At 39.2% G+C, this 17,298-nt stretch overlaps 1 protein-coding gene across 1 annotated transcript in view; it reads left to right on the plus strand.

Annotated features, from left to right (window-relative positions):
• The first annotated feature begins 1,034 nt into the window (after positions 1 to 1,034).
• ADAMTS19 (ADAM metallopeptidase with thrombospondin type 1 motif 19) overlaps positions 1,035 to 17,298 on the plus strand; it is a 137,384-nt gene continuing 121,120 nt past the window's right edge. Inside the window, exons 1-2 of the mRNA XM_062513086.1 lie at positions 1,035 to 1,119; positions 2,037 to 2,647. Of these exons, the coding sequence (XP_062369070.1) occupies positions 1,035 to 1,119; positions 2,037 to 2,647 (696 nt within the window). The remainder of the gene's footprint in view (positions 1,120 to 2,036; positions 2,648 to 17,298) is intronic.

Here is a 17,298-nt window from a genome sequence, read left to right on the forward strand (position 1 = left end):
TCCTGACCGTAATGGATTGCTCTGCCTTCCCCCTAAGGCACAGCAATCACCTTTGACACCAACAACAGTAGGTAAAGCAGCAGAAGTTATGACAAAATCCGGCTTTTGGAGGGACGTATTTACCTGTTGCTTTTGCAGCTCGTGCTGATGCTAGGTGTGCAGCTTAAGCTTTTTGCTCAGCTCCTCGTTTACTCATTCTTCTGCTGACAAGGGCCGGGGTGGAAAGTGATGGGTTTCCATGGAGAGCCGCGTGGTGGGGGCAAAAGGAGTTTAGAATCAAATTACATGAAACTAGGCAAAAGCGGTCAGTGTCTGCAGCTCCCTGAATTTAGGCAAAGGCTTCGCTGAGCGCCTTGCTGGCACGGGGATGAGGGGAACCCTTCCCGCGGCCGCGGCGCACGCGGTGAGCGCCCCTCACGGACGGGACGGGACGGGACGGGACGGGACGGGGTGCGAAGCGCCGTCTTCCGGGACCGCGGCCGGGGCTCGGCTGCTCGTGGACCCGCTCGGGCGCCTGCCCGCGGGCCGGCGGCGGGGTTGCGGCGGGGCGAAGGAAGGGGGGCCGCGGCGGGTGCCCGCCCGGGCGGGGCGGGGCGGGGCCGGACGGGACGGGGCCCGGCGCGTCCCGCCCCGTGGGGGCGAGCGGCGGGCGGGGGCAGCGCGGTCGCTGCCGCCGGGGCGCAGCTGCCCGCCCGCCGCTGGGCGCTGTGTGCGCGTACGGGCCGCGCTCCCGCCTGCCCGCGCCGACACACGCACGCACAGACACGCACACAAACGGACGCGCACACAGACAGACAGACGGACAGAGACACGCGCACACACGCACACGCACACACGCCCTGCCGCCGTGCGCTCCGCATCCCGCGCCGCCGGTGCTGTCCGCCCGCCCCGCCGGGACGCGCTACTCGCGCTCTCCCGCAGTTTCTCCGCGGGTGCCCAGGTGGCTGCGCCCCGCGGCACTCCCCGCTCGGCCCGGCGCGACTCGGCACGGCCCTACGTGCCTTGCCAGTCGGCGTCCCGCGGGCGCGGAGCCGATGGCGCTGGGAGGGAGGATGCGCCTGAGCCGCGTCTGCTGCGTGTTCTACCAGCTGTGCGTGCTGTCAAGCGGGCTCGGCGCAGGTAAGTGCGCGCCTTTCGCGGGACGGGCCGAGCCCGGGGCGGCCTCCGCGCCCCGCCGGCCGCCGGTGGCGGTACCTGGCCATTGTTAGCTGCGCCCGCCCCCCCGAAACCGCTGGGTGATCGGATAATGTGAGGGTGCACTGCGCAGCGCTCCTCTGTACGAGACCTGATTTCCACAAGCGGCCCTATCATCTCTCCCTGCTCTGCTGTTCCTAGAGTGTGAGATGAATGTGTAAATAAAACTGTTTCCTGTCTCAGGATAGTGTAGGCTGTATGTACTCAGGTCTTTGTAAACATAATGCTGGCATGCTGGACTTTGGTTGTATTGCGATGTAGAGTGTGTGGGATATGTGGACCTCAGCAGTTAGTGATTCTAATTCAGTTTCATTATAAGAGTGATCATGATACAGCATGTGCATGCAACTGCCACTTGTACGTGCAGCCATGGTGTGCATGTGTGAATGCTGAGAAGGACGTGGAAATTTTCAAATTTGTTCAGTTTTTCCCCAGGATTTTTTTTTTTTTTTAGCTATATGAAAAAGTTTCTGCTTTCTCTAAATGATGAAGGGTTTATGCAAATTTCCTTGCATGGAGGTGGCGATCAAAAGGAAGAATATCCTCAGCTACTGGTACAAACACAACTACTGAATTTGGGGTCTGGCTTCTTCTCAGTTCTCCAAGACCTTGGTGTGTTCCAGACCCATCAACAGGCACAGACACATCTAGCAGCTGTCTCTCTGCTGTGCCTAAGGACAAGATGAAAGGAACAAATGAACCCGACTGTATTTTGTATGACATGCTTGTTGGTCTAGGAGTCAGAAGGACCATCTTGTAGCGGGCAAAGGGTAGTTTTTTGGCAGGCACTGGATGCTGCTTGGTGTCCCACTCATTTAAAACATCTGCTGGATTTCCCGTAGGTCTCCATGCAGCAGAAGACACTGAAGAGTGGGAGATCGTCTTCCCTGCACTGTGGAGCCCTGGCCAGCAGGAGCCGACGGGTGGCAGTGGTGGTGGTGGGGGTTGCAATGTCGACCCCAGTGGTGGGAACCGAAACAACACTTTCAGTGCCCCAGTAACACCTAGCCCAGTGGCTGGCAGTTCCCGAGAGGTGCGTTCAGTCTCCTCCTCTGTGGATGGGCAGGCACAGGCTGTAGGGGAGGCAGCAGAGGAAGAGGACACTGAGGATGAGTATGAGTCTCAGGAGTTTTATCACTGGTCCCCCCTGCCTCAAGGGTCTGGTGCTGCCTCTCAGTTGCCAACACCACCATCCCCCCCACCACCACCTCCAGCTGAGGATGGAGATGAAGTGCTGCTGAGGATCCCAGCTTTTGCTCGGGAACTCTACCTGCTGCTCAAGAGGGACAGCCGCTTCCTGGCTCCTGGCTTTGCTGTTGAAGAGCGGCTCGGGGGTGAGGGCAAAAGTCCACCCAGTGCCACACAGTCACAACCTGAGAGAGCTTGTTACTACAGTGGTGCTGTTCTCCGCTACCCAGGCTCCTTTGCCTCCTTCAGTACCTGTGGTGGACTGGTAAGGTGATTTTGCACGTGCCTGGGCTAGCACCCAGGTCTCCATCCAAATCTCTGCTTCATCTATTGCTTTTCATTCCCACTCCTTTCCTAGGGTCTTCTTTCTTTCATAGCATCTTGGGTCCTACCTCTGTACCTAACCTTGTTTTTTAGCAATTTTCCTATTCATACTCTTCTCATAACATTTCTCAGATCCTAATTCTGCCTTTAGCCTGTACAATAGTGATGCTATTTATCCTGTTTCCAGATACATACCTTCCTGGTTGTAGATTGCCCTCTTCTTGCAGCATCCTTTCTTAAACTTTTCTTGTCTTTATCTGTAATTTTATCTTGTCTTCAATGAGTTCTGTAATTAGATACCTTCATGTTCCCTCTCCTTTCTTTTCTCTGTCTCATCATCTCTCCTGCAGTTCATCTGTAATCCATTTGTTCTTCATTCTTATCCTGTATTCTAATGTTGTTTCCCTCATTTATGTTATCTTCTTTCTGCATCTCAGTTTTCAAACTGTTCTGTCTTATCTATTTCTACCAGATTTTACCAGTGTCTCCTTTTTCCATTAGTCCTTTGCTTTCATCTCTTTGGCCTTTTTTCTCTACCTCACAGCTTCCCGTGTATGGTACCTCTAGTTACTTTGAATTTGGGACTTCTTTCCTTTTAACTGCTCTGCAGAAGAATGCAATGAGTATGTTCTCAGCAGGAATCTTAATACAGTCAGACCTTTTCAACTGTTATTACTTCTGTGGCATGCTTCTCTTATTTAAATCAAGCTCCCCCTGCTATTATTTCTGTTGCATCGGTGATGATTTTTGCCAGATAAAGAGAAGAATTGGTTACACTGACGAGAGCAGTGATGATCCAAAGAGCTGCAATCATAAGGTACTCGGAGGTGGATGGAATGTGTAGAAATGAAAAAGTTCACCTATGATGGTATAGAATGCTGGCAGAACCTAATAACCCTCCAATTGTTGATTCTGTTATTCTCAATTGAGGCCTTTATATAGCATCATAAATGAACATTCTTGCAATGCTTTACAGAATTTAGAATACAAAGAATAATGGTGCTAGAGAGGGTTAATATCCTCCATGATCCTTGGGTTTGGGTGTAAATCATCATAACCATATGATAGATATTTTCTTGTATTTCTTTCTGAATTTGAACATCTAACTTGTTACATTGTTGATTTATGTGCCTTTTTATCTGTAATATCATGAAGTGAAACCAGGTAAAATGTGGAAATTCTGATGCTTATTCATTTGCCTGTTAGAACTTATTTAAAAACCAACACAAACTGAAAATGGTGGATTGACACCAAATAAAATATTTGCCTGCACTCCTGCAAAGTGAAGCCGCCAAGTTTCACACAACTCTAAGTGGTTGGCATCTAATTATTGATATTTTGTCAGATTTTCCAAGGCATGGCAATAGAATTAATTGTGGAGAAAAATATTGAAAGTCAGCTGATGGTGGTTTGAAAACAGCTGGGTAGGAGTTTTGTGTTCGTGAAAAGCATTTGACTTCTATGCACCTTCTTATTTTGAGTTTTACTTCCTTCTATATTGGGTAAATCCAGCATAGAAAATCTTTGTAAAGAAATTGGTGGAAGTAATTATAATCTTTTTATTATGTCTGCTCAAAAGCCATGCTCATCATTACATGACTGTATATAAATTTAAATTGACTTTTTGGATAGATCCCAGTTTCTTAAGAGTCCCATTAGTAATTCTTGATTCTCTTAGACTTTACTAGGGCAGACTACTAGCTTACTCCAATGCTTTTGGCCACCTAAGCATGTATGTGCCCCAATCATGCTCCCCATCCAGAAAACTGCAGGTGAAACACAAATTATTCTGCGTATCTCAAATAAAATTGGCAACTGTTGTTAACATTGACTGGTGTTGTCATGATCCTCAATTGCACTGTCCTGTTTGTGGTGAAATAGTTAAGCAGCTGTTCTTCCTGAGAGTGTTGCTGTGTCAGGCGTAGTTAAAAAAATTGCACAGTGCTATTATGTCAAAGTTGTCATAACAAATCCTGAGCTATTTGTCATTCTTTATTCAGTCATTGCTTGGGCTCTATTACATATGCAAGTTGCTGAGTTTCCAAGAGTATTGAATAAACATCCTAACATGCGTTGTATATTCCACCCTGTTTCATCTAGGCTTGACCCTGCAAATTGAGCCAAGCAGAATTTCAAACTGCATTTTCTTTCTTTTTTTTTTAATATGTAAAATAACATTGAAACTTGTCCCCACAAATATTTTATTGTAGTTACTGGAGTTGGAATTTTTTTTTTTTGTTTTAAATATAAAGACATTTCAGAGAAAATATTAATATCTTAGATATACTCTCATTTCAAAGCCTTGCAGACCTTGGGCTAGGTTTAGTAAGCTGCATACACTTTGGAAAGTCAAATGTGGGCTAATATGCCGCTTAGATTACACCATTCTGCTCTTCAGAAGTAGCCTTATAGTGAGTGTTCATATGACATAAGGAAATTAGGTGTAGTCTGACAGACAGCAGTTATGCCATGCAGGAGAAAGGGTGAAGGAGTGTAGTGGTATGCAGGGGAAGGTCATACCTGGCAGTACAGAGGTGTGGCTGTTGCTGTAGTACTGCATCTTCAATAAATTAAAGAGAGGCCTTAGGTGAAAGTGTGCAATCCACATAGGATGCTGGTATCAGTTCCAGTTTCTCGAGGCACAGAGACCTGACATGCCAGTGATATTCAGGAAATAAGGAGAGCTCTGTGTAGTAATCAACTTCTGTACACAGAAAGAAGGACAACATTAAAGCTTCCCCATATTATTTCACAGTTTTTGAGAAATTCAGTAGCATGTTTTTTCTTAAGCAGCTCATCAAGAAGCAGTATTGAGGGGTAATAATAGCTGGGCTCCTAACATATGAAAGTCATGCCAAAATACAAGTGAGAAATGGAAGCTGTAATTCTAGATAACTACTAACCAAAATCTGACTGGAAACATTCAGAAGTGTCTTCAATCAGCCCCTTAATCTTAACAAACTAAGTATAACTGTGGTTATTTTCTGATGAATCTAAAGATTGGAGATATGCATGGGCTATCTAGAAACGTCATCATGATGACTTTGGTGCAATCTCAGAGCTGACATGATCAGTGGTGACAGTCCTCTCCAAGTCCTTGGTAAAACACTTGTGGATCACAGGTGCTTACACCTCTTTGAAGTTCAGTGGGATTTACTCTGAGTACATTTTGGGATTCTGCACTGGTGCTCTGAGAAGATGAATAAGGAGAGGTTTCCAAGGATTCTCCCATCTGTATGCTGACTGCCTACTACTTCTTGCTTAGCCAAATACCAGGATGTAAACAGTCCTGCTGATGCCAGTGAGACTGTTCTTCTGAAAGCGATGAATTGCGGAGCTGGACCATTAATTATTTAAATTGTTGTTTCTTCTGTTTGCTTGTGTTCTGACATAACATTTGAAATAAGAAAAAAAACTGTGTCAGTGGTCATCGAACAGTTTTATTTGGGGCTGGTAATATATATATAAATATATGGTAATTTTTTGTAGCATGCTGTAGGAGAAATTTACTGTGGACTTAGAATTAAGAAATCGGACTGCTGGTTCTTTATCTACTGCTAGAATGGAAGTTGAAGTAGTCTCACTGCTCTTCCCACAGAGTGCTGTAAATATGGCAATTACATGCTTTATCCCCTATTTATTTCATTTCAAAAAGAGAGGTATTACTACAGTTTTTTTTTTCCCAGTAATTAATTCCTTAGGTAGTATTCTGTGGCTGTGTACTGATAGCAGGGAGTTCCTCAATGTTTCTTCTATTGACTGAAGCAGTCTGCAATAAATAGAGAGCAACTATTTCTGTTTATGCTGAGAAAGGATCTGAATGGCTTTATATTTCTAAAGCACTGGGGTATGTTTAGACATCCAGAAAGTGCAAACAGGAGCAAATGTAGACATAGAGACTGGACAGAGCAATACAACTTATAGCTGCTGTGCTGTTAATCTCAGCTTCCTGCAGCCTGTCTAACAGAACATCTCTGGAGCTCTACCTAAGAAAACATTGACATTTGGGTCAATTTACTGGAGAGGAGTTTTTTTAGATTTCGTCTGATTTTCACTGGATCTTAAGAAAGTGAATCAGGCAATAGCATATTTATAGTTCTGATGAATATGTGTAAAATACTGTTAGTTATTAAAAGTAATGTGCATTTTCACAGTTACTTGAGTTGGAACAAATCTTAGCATATCTCCAGTCCAGGGAAGAGTTCTCTCTACAGAAGTGTGTGGTGTTTTTATTATACCTCATTGCCAGTAAAAAGCAGATATTTAAATGTCTGATCAATAGTTTATAGATAAGTACTTCACTCAAATAACACTATCCAAACCAATGCTGCCAGCATCAGCAAAAGAATGGATGACACTTGTTTTGTGCCATGCAGAAATGTGCCAAGTATCATTGGAGAACAGCATTTCAATTAACTTTTCTGATTGTAATATCCTAATTTTACAATAAAACAAGTAAATAAGGATGTGAAAAATGTACGTGCCTTTACTGGTTAATGAAAGAGTTGTATAGTGCTTCAGTAAAATTTGAAAGAAACCTGAAGCAGCTCTACAGGAAATGCATGGGTTTTTTTTACTTCTGACACAAAGTTAGTTTTGAAGATTAGTGTTATTAACTACTAGTAATTGAATGACACATGATGGATTTAAAATATTTTGGATTTCTTAGTATATGGTATTTTCACATGTCCCTAACATTCAGGGCACTAGGGCTTCTAGAAAACTGGAATTATTATTTTGTACCTCTCCCTTAAAGATAGTCTAACTTTGTAGCTTACCTCAGTACAAACAGAATTAAATTGGAATGAACAATAGTAATAAAATCCATTAAGAAGTTTATATTTTCCTATAATTCTGCACATAACCACTTTTTTGGGATAGGATTCAGCCTAAAAAAGGCTGAATCTGTGTTTTGACATCTTTCTTGCTAGACAGGGATCTTAACCATAGTGTATCAATATTTTTATGGGAAAATCCCAGTGAATATAGCTTTTAGTTGCACTTCCTTGTGATTCCTGCAATGAGAGTAGTGCCTCATATAGCAAGTATACTTGAATTTTTGGACAGCTCAAACAGCTGTAGTGAAATTCTACCTTTTGGTTGCACAGCTTTCACTGGCAGTGCAATACTTAACCTGCGGGAACTCCTTTCCTGGCATAGGATCTGATGGATTGAGGATGAATAGGCTGCTTGCATGTGATGTGACCAATGAGTCTGTTTGGCTGTGCAGTGGACATGCAAGCTAAAATGTTGCTTTTGTGAGTGGCCCTGTTTTTGTGAGGCTCTGGAAGCAGGTGGTCAGAACAACTCATACATTTGGGCTTCATACATTGCTCTGGGAAGCTGTGCTGTTACAGGATGTGAACTCCTTACTCCTGTAAGATTCTGAGACTTAAATAGACATCTTGTTTCGATCAGGCTTGAATGCAACTACTCCATTACACATCCTGAATCATACAATACCAACATGCCAGCTGAAATGGGTTAAATACCCAGCCTTTTGTCAACCAAATGTAGTGTCCCTTTCTCCCCACATAGTGACCCTTGCAGTTATACATCTGTATTGAGTAAATTCCACACCAGATGCTTTCCAAAAGAAATTTGAGACAATTACAACTCTTTTTATTCTGCTGGTAAGCATTACAAAACAGAGATCACCAACAATTTTTCACGAAAGGGTAAAGAAGAGAGAATGTTAGCAGTCTTTATAGTCCATATGATACATACATGCTAAAGTTTGACATTGCAGAAGGAGGATTATAAAATTGAATAGGATTATCCTTACAGGCTGCCAGGATAAAATTAAATACACACTCTCTGCTATTCACCCAGCTTCCTGGGATCCTTAAATGAAGAGAGTACAAATAGAAGCAGTCTCCCTACTGTTTTATTACGAGTTTGTTAGAGAAATGAAACTGTACTGTGAGGGACAGAAATAAATGTGTGAATGAGGGTACTCTATGAGGATCCCATACTGAGAATTCACAGGTTCAACAAGATTTGCTTTGTTGACTTTAAAGTGTGCCTTATTTGTGTTTTAAACATGTTTAAATGGGCAATATAAAATTTGATCAGTATAAATTGCTGAGCAAGGTAAGGGCATAAGTGGAAATGTTAGAACTGAAAGCAGCTCTGCTCTGTTATGAAAGTGTTTTGAGTATTTTTTCCTCAGGGAAGAAAAAAACTAACCCAACTGAAAAAAACAAGCATCCCTGGAAGAATAAAGCATTGGACAAAAAACCAATGGTTTCCACCTCCGATTAAGGTTGGAGAAGTAATAAGATGTGGTAATGCTCCTTGATGAAGGAAGTCTTTCAATGTCTGTGTTGAAACTCATCTGGGTTCTTCCTCCTGGATTTACATGACAGTGGAAGGTGGGAAAGAGGAGGACAGCCAGCTCTGCAGGAAGTCTGGTTTCCAATAGGACAAAACAAGTTGTTTACATGAGGTTACTGTGGCATACTTAGGCAGAGGCACATGTGCCAAATTTTGCCTCCAGCTAAAGCTTAGTGTTTGTAATTTCTGTTATATTTAAATTTCTTTATTAAAATATAACCTTGAAAATCTAATGAAGCAGAGCTCTGCACACAGGTAGAGGAGCCTAGGAGAATTAAAATGGAGTAAGTGACTGTGGCCAGCTGAAATAACTAGCCTATATGTACAAGCAAAACACTGTTAATGCTATTAACAAACTTGCTGAACAGGGAGTTAATTACAAACAGAACTATTAAATCTAGGTTGTGGGGTGGGGTTTGTTTTGTTTTGTTTTCTTTTCTTTTCTTTCTTTTTAATAAAGGAAAGGAGTACTTGAGATGGCATCCTTTAAAAAGTTTTATTACTGTCTTTAAGTGCCATAAACCAACAAAGATGTGCTTAAAGATAAAGGAATAAACCCTGTTTGTTTCTGTTTTTTTTTCCTGGGCTCTGATGCTGCAGTCTGTTGCTATTCTTCTTTATCTTCCTGGGTGAAACATATTTTGGTTATATTTTTGTTTTGTGTGTCTGAGAACTCTTCCTAATCCATAAGGAGAAGAAGTCTTCTAAAAGTAGGAACAGTATTTATGTAAAGCTGAAAGATTTAGAAAATCAGGTTTGACTTAGGTCAAGACTACATTTGAACTGTAACAATCTCTGTTTCCTTTAATATTCAACATTGTTGCATGGTATGTGAGATTTTGGGCCACCATGCCTCAGAGCATGTGGTAATGATTCCTTTCCTCTTCAAAGAGCTATCCTACAATCATACAGGTGCTCTATCCTGAGACAGGTTTGATTTGTGATTCCAATCCTGCTTATAATGGCCTGCTTTCTTCCTAAAGTGCTTAGTTTCAGTACAAATGCTTCCTTTGCAATATATTTCTGAGTGATAATTAGAAATGAGAAATACACTGTTTCCAGAGTAGCATTACTAAAAAAAAAGAAAAAAAATGTTTGTTGTGCATTACTTGAGATCTCTGCCTGTTGTAATTAACATAAAAAATTATCAAGGTTATTCTTCAGGATAGAGAAGTGAGGTGGTAAATCAGAAAATCTGGCTAATTCCATTAATTAGATTAGTAAACTAGTGACATTTTGGCCTCCTGATTTGATGTTAACTGCTTTAAAAAGAAAAGGCAAAGTACAATGTCTTCCAGCTACAGCTGCTAATGTTAGTGAAACCAACATTTTCTTCAGAACATGTATCCCTGGCTTATATATCTCATGTATCTGCCAATTGTTTCTTTGCTAGCATATGAACCAGGATTTTTAAAAGAACCAAATGTTCTCCATGTTGCAACCCTTGTAATATTATGTTAAAAGGACTGTTCTTTTTCTTTTTAAGATGTTTTCTTGCAGGAGTGGAGACTATTTTGGTTCTTAGTGATGGATTGTGACAGGAGAAAAAAGAGCAGCATCCATGAGCTCCATGCTAAATAAGATAAAAATAGGGGGAACTGGGAAATAAGAGAAAAAACCAAGAGAAAGCATTAGGTGTGAGAGGTGTGGGATTGATGGAAGGTGAGAATATTCAAGGAGGAGTGTGTGAAAACCAATGGTCATGTAGAAGTAGTATTCAAATGATGAATACTACTTCTAATACTACTATACAAATGATAATACTACACCTCTTTGCTATGTAACGAGAGGAACAGTGGAAGGGAGTAAGACAGAGTGATTTGGATTTGTGGCAGAATTAGGTGTTTGCAGAAGTTTTTCTGTGGAGAGTGTCCTTTTCTGTGGAGTGTGTCTGAGTCCCTCCTTGGGTTACTCAGGTCTTCCAGGTGACTTCAGGGGTATAGTGGGAGGGCTGATTGGTTTCTCCTTGCCGAATCAACAGTGTAGTGGAAATAGAGTGAAATACACTGAACATGTGCATGAGCATCTGTGTTATATCACAGATCCAGACGGTAGTTTATCAAATTTTTTATAAACCAATAGCCCAAAACATCTATATTAGTTTTAAGATCAGATGTGCATCTGTAGTGCATTAACAGTTTGGTTAACCTTTTGTTGTTAACATGTCATTGCCTGGACAGTCTGGTTTTCTTATTTATTTTTATTATTTCTCATATGCCATCATAAATAAGCAATAAGTATTATTTGGAAGAGAAAGAATGAAGAATATCTCTAGTGTTAATTTTAGAACGGTTGATTTAGAATGAGAAATCAATCTCCTAACATTAGCTGCTAATAATACATACATGTGCACGTAAGTGAATTGAAGTAAAATTTTTTTGGAAGCCTGTGCTGTTGAATGTTTTTCTTGGGTCTACCAGTACTTCAGTCAGAATTATCTTCTGAATGAGTTTTGCATCCAAAAATGTAGAAATGTGCCCAAAACTGACTTGTGAAGTGATTTAGTTTCTGTGTGATTATCTTCCAGAATTGCATATGCTGGTTTTATGATCTCAACTCTGCTACCTTATGTTCTTATTAGATGTCAGAAGTGTAACTGGGTCAAGTCAGGGCAAGCTTATTTAGATAGCAGCAAGTTAAGGAAAATACAGATATTTCTGCACATGATGTTAATTCATCTGGGGACAACGTTTTATGCTTCAGTACAAAGTAAATGTCCTGTTTGGTCCCTTTAGCCTTCAGGGGGTGCTGGGTGGGAGAAGTGCCCAAGTGATGGCTACAGCATTTATAATAATGCATCTTTTACATAAAATGTTAAACTGTTCTTCAAATGTGCTTACAACTTGGAGTGCTTATTTTGTTTTTTTACTTATTTTGCTGGCTTGTTGTTGTTGGTTAGTTGGTTGGTTGGTTGGTTGGTTGTGTTTTGTTGGTTTTGTCTGATTAGCCTGGCAATTGGATTATAACCCTGAAAACTCAGATGCAATTTTGCTCCAAGGCACATATGAAGTTAGTTTTCTTCTGGAACTGGGAGACAGGAGATAAAGGGGAATTCATAAGGGACTCATATTCTCTTAATATTTAGTTATGGTCTTAATTTTCTTTTGAAAAATACTCTTAAACATGAAGCTGTCTGTATGTGTTTCTGTCGTAAGCTGTGTGAGAAACTCTTCTAATTTGCACAACTTTTGAAGCATGAGAACTGAGGATCTTGTGGTAAATTAGGAGACAGGAAGTTGCTTTAGGTGATTTTGTGCCTAATTAAGAGATTGCTAATCTCTTTTGTATCTTTGTGACATCAGTGCACCTCACCTCAAAGATTTATTTAGAAACACATGAAGGTTATGGATGAGTTTAAAGTGGAAGAGGGTGTATAGAGTATAATTGATTCAATTAGGCATATAAAAAGCATAATTTTCCAGTTTCTAGCTGATAATCCTAGCATGTTTCCCTTTTTCTGTCTGGTTACTTATTTCTTCTGTAGTAGCCTCTCTAAGGAAGCCTATTGTAATAATAACAACATATTTCTTGTATTTTGTTTGTTTGTTTATTTGGTTCTTTTTTGCTTCCCATACTAAATTATTTGCATTGGAAATAATGGAAGGAAATAAATCCTTTTCTTTATGCTTCATGTTGGGTTATAAATCCTTTGCTTATTTCATGTAACTAACTTTGTTTAAAAGTGACCAGTCAGACTGGTGGTACTTGGTTCAATATGCTAATGTCAAAACTCCATTCTGATCACCATTGTGTTCTCGTGCACATAAAATCAAGCTGTCTAACATAAAAGGGAAAGAAAACCCTTCATCCAAGTTTGTATTTCTTCTTTTAGTTTAAATAATAATTCTTGAAAAATCATTAGATACTGTACCTTATTTCCTAAGGGTAGCAGAGCTTTAGTTTCTTTGTGAAAGAAAAGGTAAATTGATGTTTTTTCCCTCAAAAAGGGAAAGTAGGGTCAAGGTTTAGAAAAAAATAAAAGAATTTCAGTTAGGAGTCATAGAAGAATATAACTTCTATGTATATTCAACTTTTTAAAACAATGTTGTGGGAATATTGTTTATTTCTCTTAAAGCTGTCTGGTTTGGATCAATGTAATTCTAGATAGAGATATAAAAGCCCTAAGCATAACTTTATTTTATAGAAGGACTAACTTTATTTGTTGAATTGTAGTTCTATATCTACAAATTTATTTTATTTTCTTTTCTTGAATTACTGTTTTCCACAGTTAGTAATTTTGGCAAATTGCAGATTTGAATGAAACTGAGTTTCATGGAGTGTTGCCTTGAATTAAATAATGTTTAATAATAGCAATAATAGGAGCAGTTCTGTCTCTCTGTCAGAAAAAAAAACAAGATAATGGAGTAATGGATGGATATTTCAGTAAGGATTAGCAGAGATTAAATTTCTCTATGGACAGTCATGGGCGGGTTTTGGAACTGTGCCATATCCTTCTGTGGTTACCATGAAAGCACATGGGTTTGAACAATACTAACTCATTGGTATGCACTATTTAAGTGTTTTAGATGGATGAATCAATTTAAACTTGGATCACTTGTATTGGTCTTTTCGGTACTAGTCTAGGTACTTTATCTAATGCAGATTATGGCTGTTGATATTTCCTGTTTAACCTCCTGCATGGGACTGGGTGTAGAATGCTTAGTGCTCGTCCTTTGTGTATTATTATATTTTTCCTCCATAAAATACCATTTCAGATTCTGATGGGATAAAATCCAAGCTTGCTCTAAAGGAATGGATTTAATGCTGTTTCATTAGCTAATGGTATAGCACTTTGATTCATACTCCAAAAGAGTGGTTTTTAGTCTTACCACAAGAATTGCTGAAGTTACTCATATTACACCAAAATGTTCTAAAGGAACATCTTTATGAGCACTGAATCTTTAATTGGAAAGATTTTTCCCTTAGGTGATATGTTTCCATAGGTGTCGCTTTTTCTATAACTAGTCATGCTTAGCTGTGCAAACAGTCTTTCTTGGACAGTATTAATAACTATTCAAACGTTGTTGTGAAATAAGTCATCTGAAATATCACTAAACCAGCTCATTGTAAAGAATTTTTAACTTAAGTTTTATGGAATAAAGTTTTTTAAATCTTGGCTCACTTTATAGAAACTCTTGTATTTATTCTGGAAAGGAGTTATGGCTGGGTTTGTGAGTTTTATTTTTTAACAGTAAGTCAGTGGTTCTATTCCATTTTATATAGCATGTACTTGATGAACAAAACCAAATGATTGTTAACATCATGCCTTACTTAGGATAACATGTTAGACACAATTACAGGTTAAATGGCTGTTTTAAAAATGGATTTTTATGTCAGTTCTTCTTTGAATTCTGCAAGTAAAAGGCTGTGTCAGGCTGGTTCAAATATAATTGTATTTTGCTTTTCCTTTTGACTGTAGTTTATTTTATTGGCCTACACTAGTCATCTGTGGTTGGTTGAACATATTGCCCCAGCATACGTTTTGAAGCAAAATAAAGTAAGGCTTTTCAGAACATTTCAGGCAACAGACAGGAAGCATTTTTATTCATTTGTCAGTTGGTGCATGCACCAACAATGGAGTTGAAGTCATGCAACCACATGAAATGTATATTTAATACAGGATTGTACAGGGGGCAAAAAGAATATCTTTGTCTCTAGTATACAAGCAGTTGATTTTTTTATTTCTTACTTAGGTTTAGCAGCCTTGGTAGTTGGTTAATGCTGGCTTTTGTAATGGTGGTTAGTTTTTTTATTCATGTGGAAACTGTGCTTGGACCACAGTCAGCTCTGATCATTGTGTTTTTAATGAACCGAACTGAAGACATGGCCCTTTTATTACTTCCAGCTTCTTGGAACATATGCGTTCATGAAAATGAGAACTGAGAAAAATGAAAAACTAATTCTGTAGCCCTCATAAGGACAGATCAAAATATGAAACCTGAAAACCAAGATGCTACACTACTGAAAGAACTCTCTTATAAAAAAAAAGAAAAAGTTCCTGTCTGTAGATGATAATTTAGAGCTGTGAGTATAGAAATTTTCTGTGTTCTTTTACTAGAACTTTAATTATTTCTGAGACAGTAATAGTGATTTTTTTAGTGCAAGTGAAGAGGAATGAGTTAGGTGGGCAATTTTTTATTTCTGCACAGATATTTCTTTCTAGTTGTCTTCTCTTTAGGAGCTCTAGCTCCATGCATTAATTATTATTTTTAAGTAAATTAATTTTGTAACATAAAGTTATAGGCAATGGATTTTGCTACATAGCATGAATTCAGAATCCTAGTTGTGTAAAATAACTTTATATTTGCTATCAAAACACTATCATTGATCTAAATCAGTTTTAAATCAGATCTAAGTCTTAGTGTTTGGACAGCTAGGACCGAATACCGTATCTTGCTTTATTAAGCATATGATGCCCAGAGCTGATTGAGGGTCATCATCATGGCCAGAACAATAGTCTCATTTGTCTTCCCTTTTAACATTCTGTAATTAAGAAAGTCTCTTCTGATCTGATTGTAGGCCTAAAAAAGAGCTGGAAAGGGACATTTTGCAAGGTCTTAGAGTGATAGGATAAGCCTTAAAAACTGAATAAGGGTTTAGATTAGAAATTAGGACTAAATTCTTTACTCAGAAGTTGGTGAGGTGCTAATACAGATTGCCCAGAGAAGTGTGGATACCCCATACCTGGCAACGTTCAAGGGCAGCCTGGATGGTCTTTGAGGAACCTGGTCTAGTGCAAGGTGCCCAAGTGCTGCCCATGACAGGGACCTTGCAAAGAGATGATCTTTAAGGTCCTTCCCAACCCAAATCATTCTATGATTTAAGTAATTCATCTTACATTACTGAACTACACAGTCAGCCTTTAAGGCTTTCTAGCCCTTCCTTGGAGCTTCTGTTTCTTCTGTAATACAAGCCAAAACTACATGAGAGAGAGCAATAATTGCAAGATCTAGTTAGTTTTGCAGATCAGTTCAACCTTCTATGATAAAGGGTAGAAGATACTGAGTAAAGGGAGAAATAATGAGAAAGAGACCATTAACTTACAAAATGGTAGGTTGGCACATATTGTGGTCTTTTGTGACATAGTCATGGTTGCCATAAAATCTGCATTGTTTTAGGCATCTAAGAATGAAAGTATTACATTTATTTTCTTAAGGATTACAGAGTGTGCCTTGTGTGCAGTTATGGATATTCTGAACATTAAAGAGCTGCACTGCTGATGAAGTCTAACTTGCCAATAGCTGTCTCTTTTCTTAATAGTATTAGTCAGTCCTTTGTATAGTTGCCTGTGGCAAATGAATGAAATAGTTTTCAATTTAAGTTAGTTTAAAAATCAAGGGTATTTTCAGTGTGTCATTAATCCTATGTATCTTGAAAACAGGTTTTAAATTTACTGTTGCATATATTGAGTTTAATTTCTATGACACCTTGTAGGACTTGGATCAGAAACTCTAATTTGGATTTAAAATTTTATAAATTAAGTTACCTGTGCTGGGAGTAGTAGGCTTTCTGTACCTCATAAACTTCCAGAATGCTGCATAAAGAAAAGAAAGAACATGCCTGTCTGCACTTCTTAGTTAGTAGTTGCTAAGTATAAATCTTCAGATATTAATAATTTTGGATTTATGATTTTAAAGATATAATTGTGGAATACTTTTCTTGAGTGAACATGAAACTATTTAGATGAAGGAAAATGGAAATTCATGTACTTTAAACTCTGATTTCCAAACCATCTCTATATTCTGTATTTTCTCTCCCCTTTCCTTTTCCACCTCTTTGAAAGGCTGTAGAACCTAAACACTTTTTTGATTTGTAGATATAAAGCTATTCTATACCTGTGTATCTAGGATCTTGATATCTCAGGAAAAAAAAATATATTTATTTACACAGTAATTTTAGCTGTGCAATATGGTAACAGGTAAAAAGCATTTAGAGTGTTTATGCTTCTGTCAAATATTTTTCAAATATTTTTAGATGTTACCATGCAACTGCAGTTCTTTGTTTTGTAGACATTGCAATTGAAAAGTAGGCTTTAAATTGTGATTTATGTTGAATTTTTAAAATATAGTTCTAAATGTCTCAGATTTTCAGTATTCAGCATATACATATATAATCCCCAAACTGAATTCTAGCTTCTTAGCTATACAGAAGTATAATGCAAATACAGAAGTATTACAGAAGTAATACAGAAGTATCTTGGCAAAATTTAGATTGCAAGTCACTGATAGAACAAGATTATGGAATTGGACTAGAATT

This window comes from Cinclus cinclus, chromosome Z, assembly GCF_963662255.1.
Source record: "Cinclus cinclus chromosome Z, bCinCin1.1, whole genome shotgun sequence".
In the NCBI taxonomy this organism is placed as follows: domain Eukaryota; kingdom Metazoa; phylum Chordata; class Aves; order Passeriformes; family Cinclidae; genus Cinclus; species Cinclus cinclus.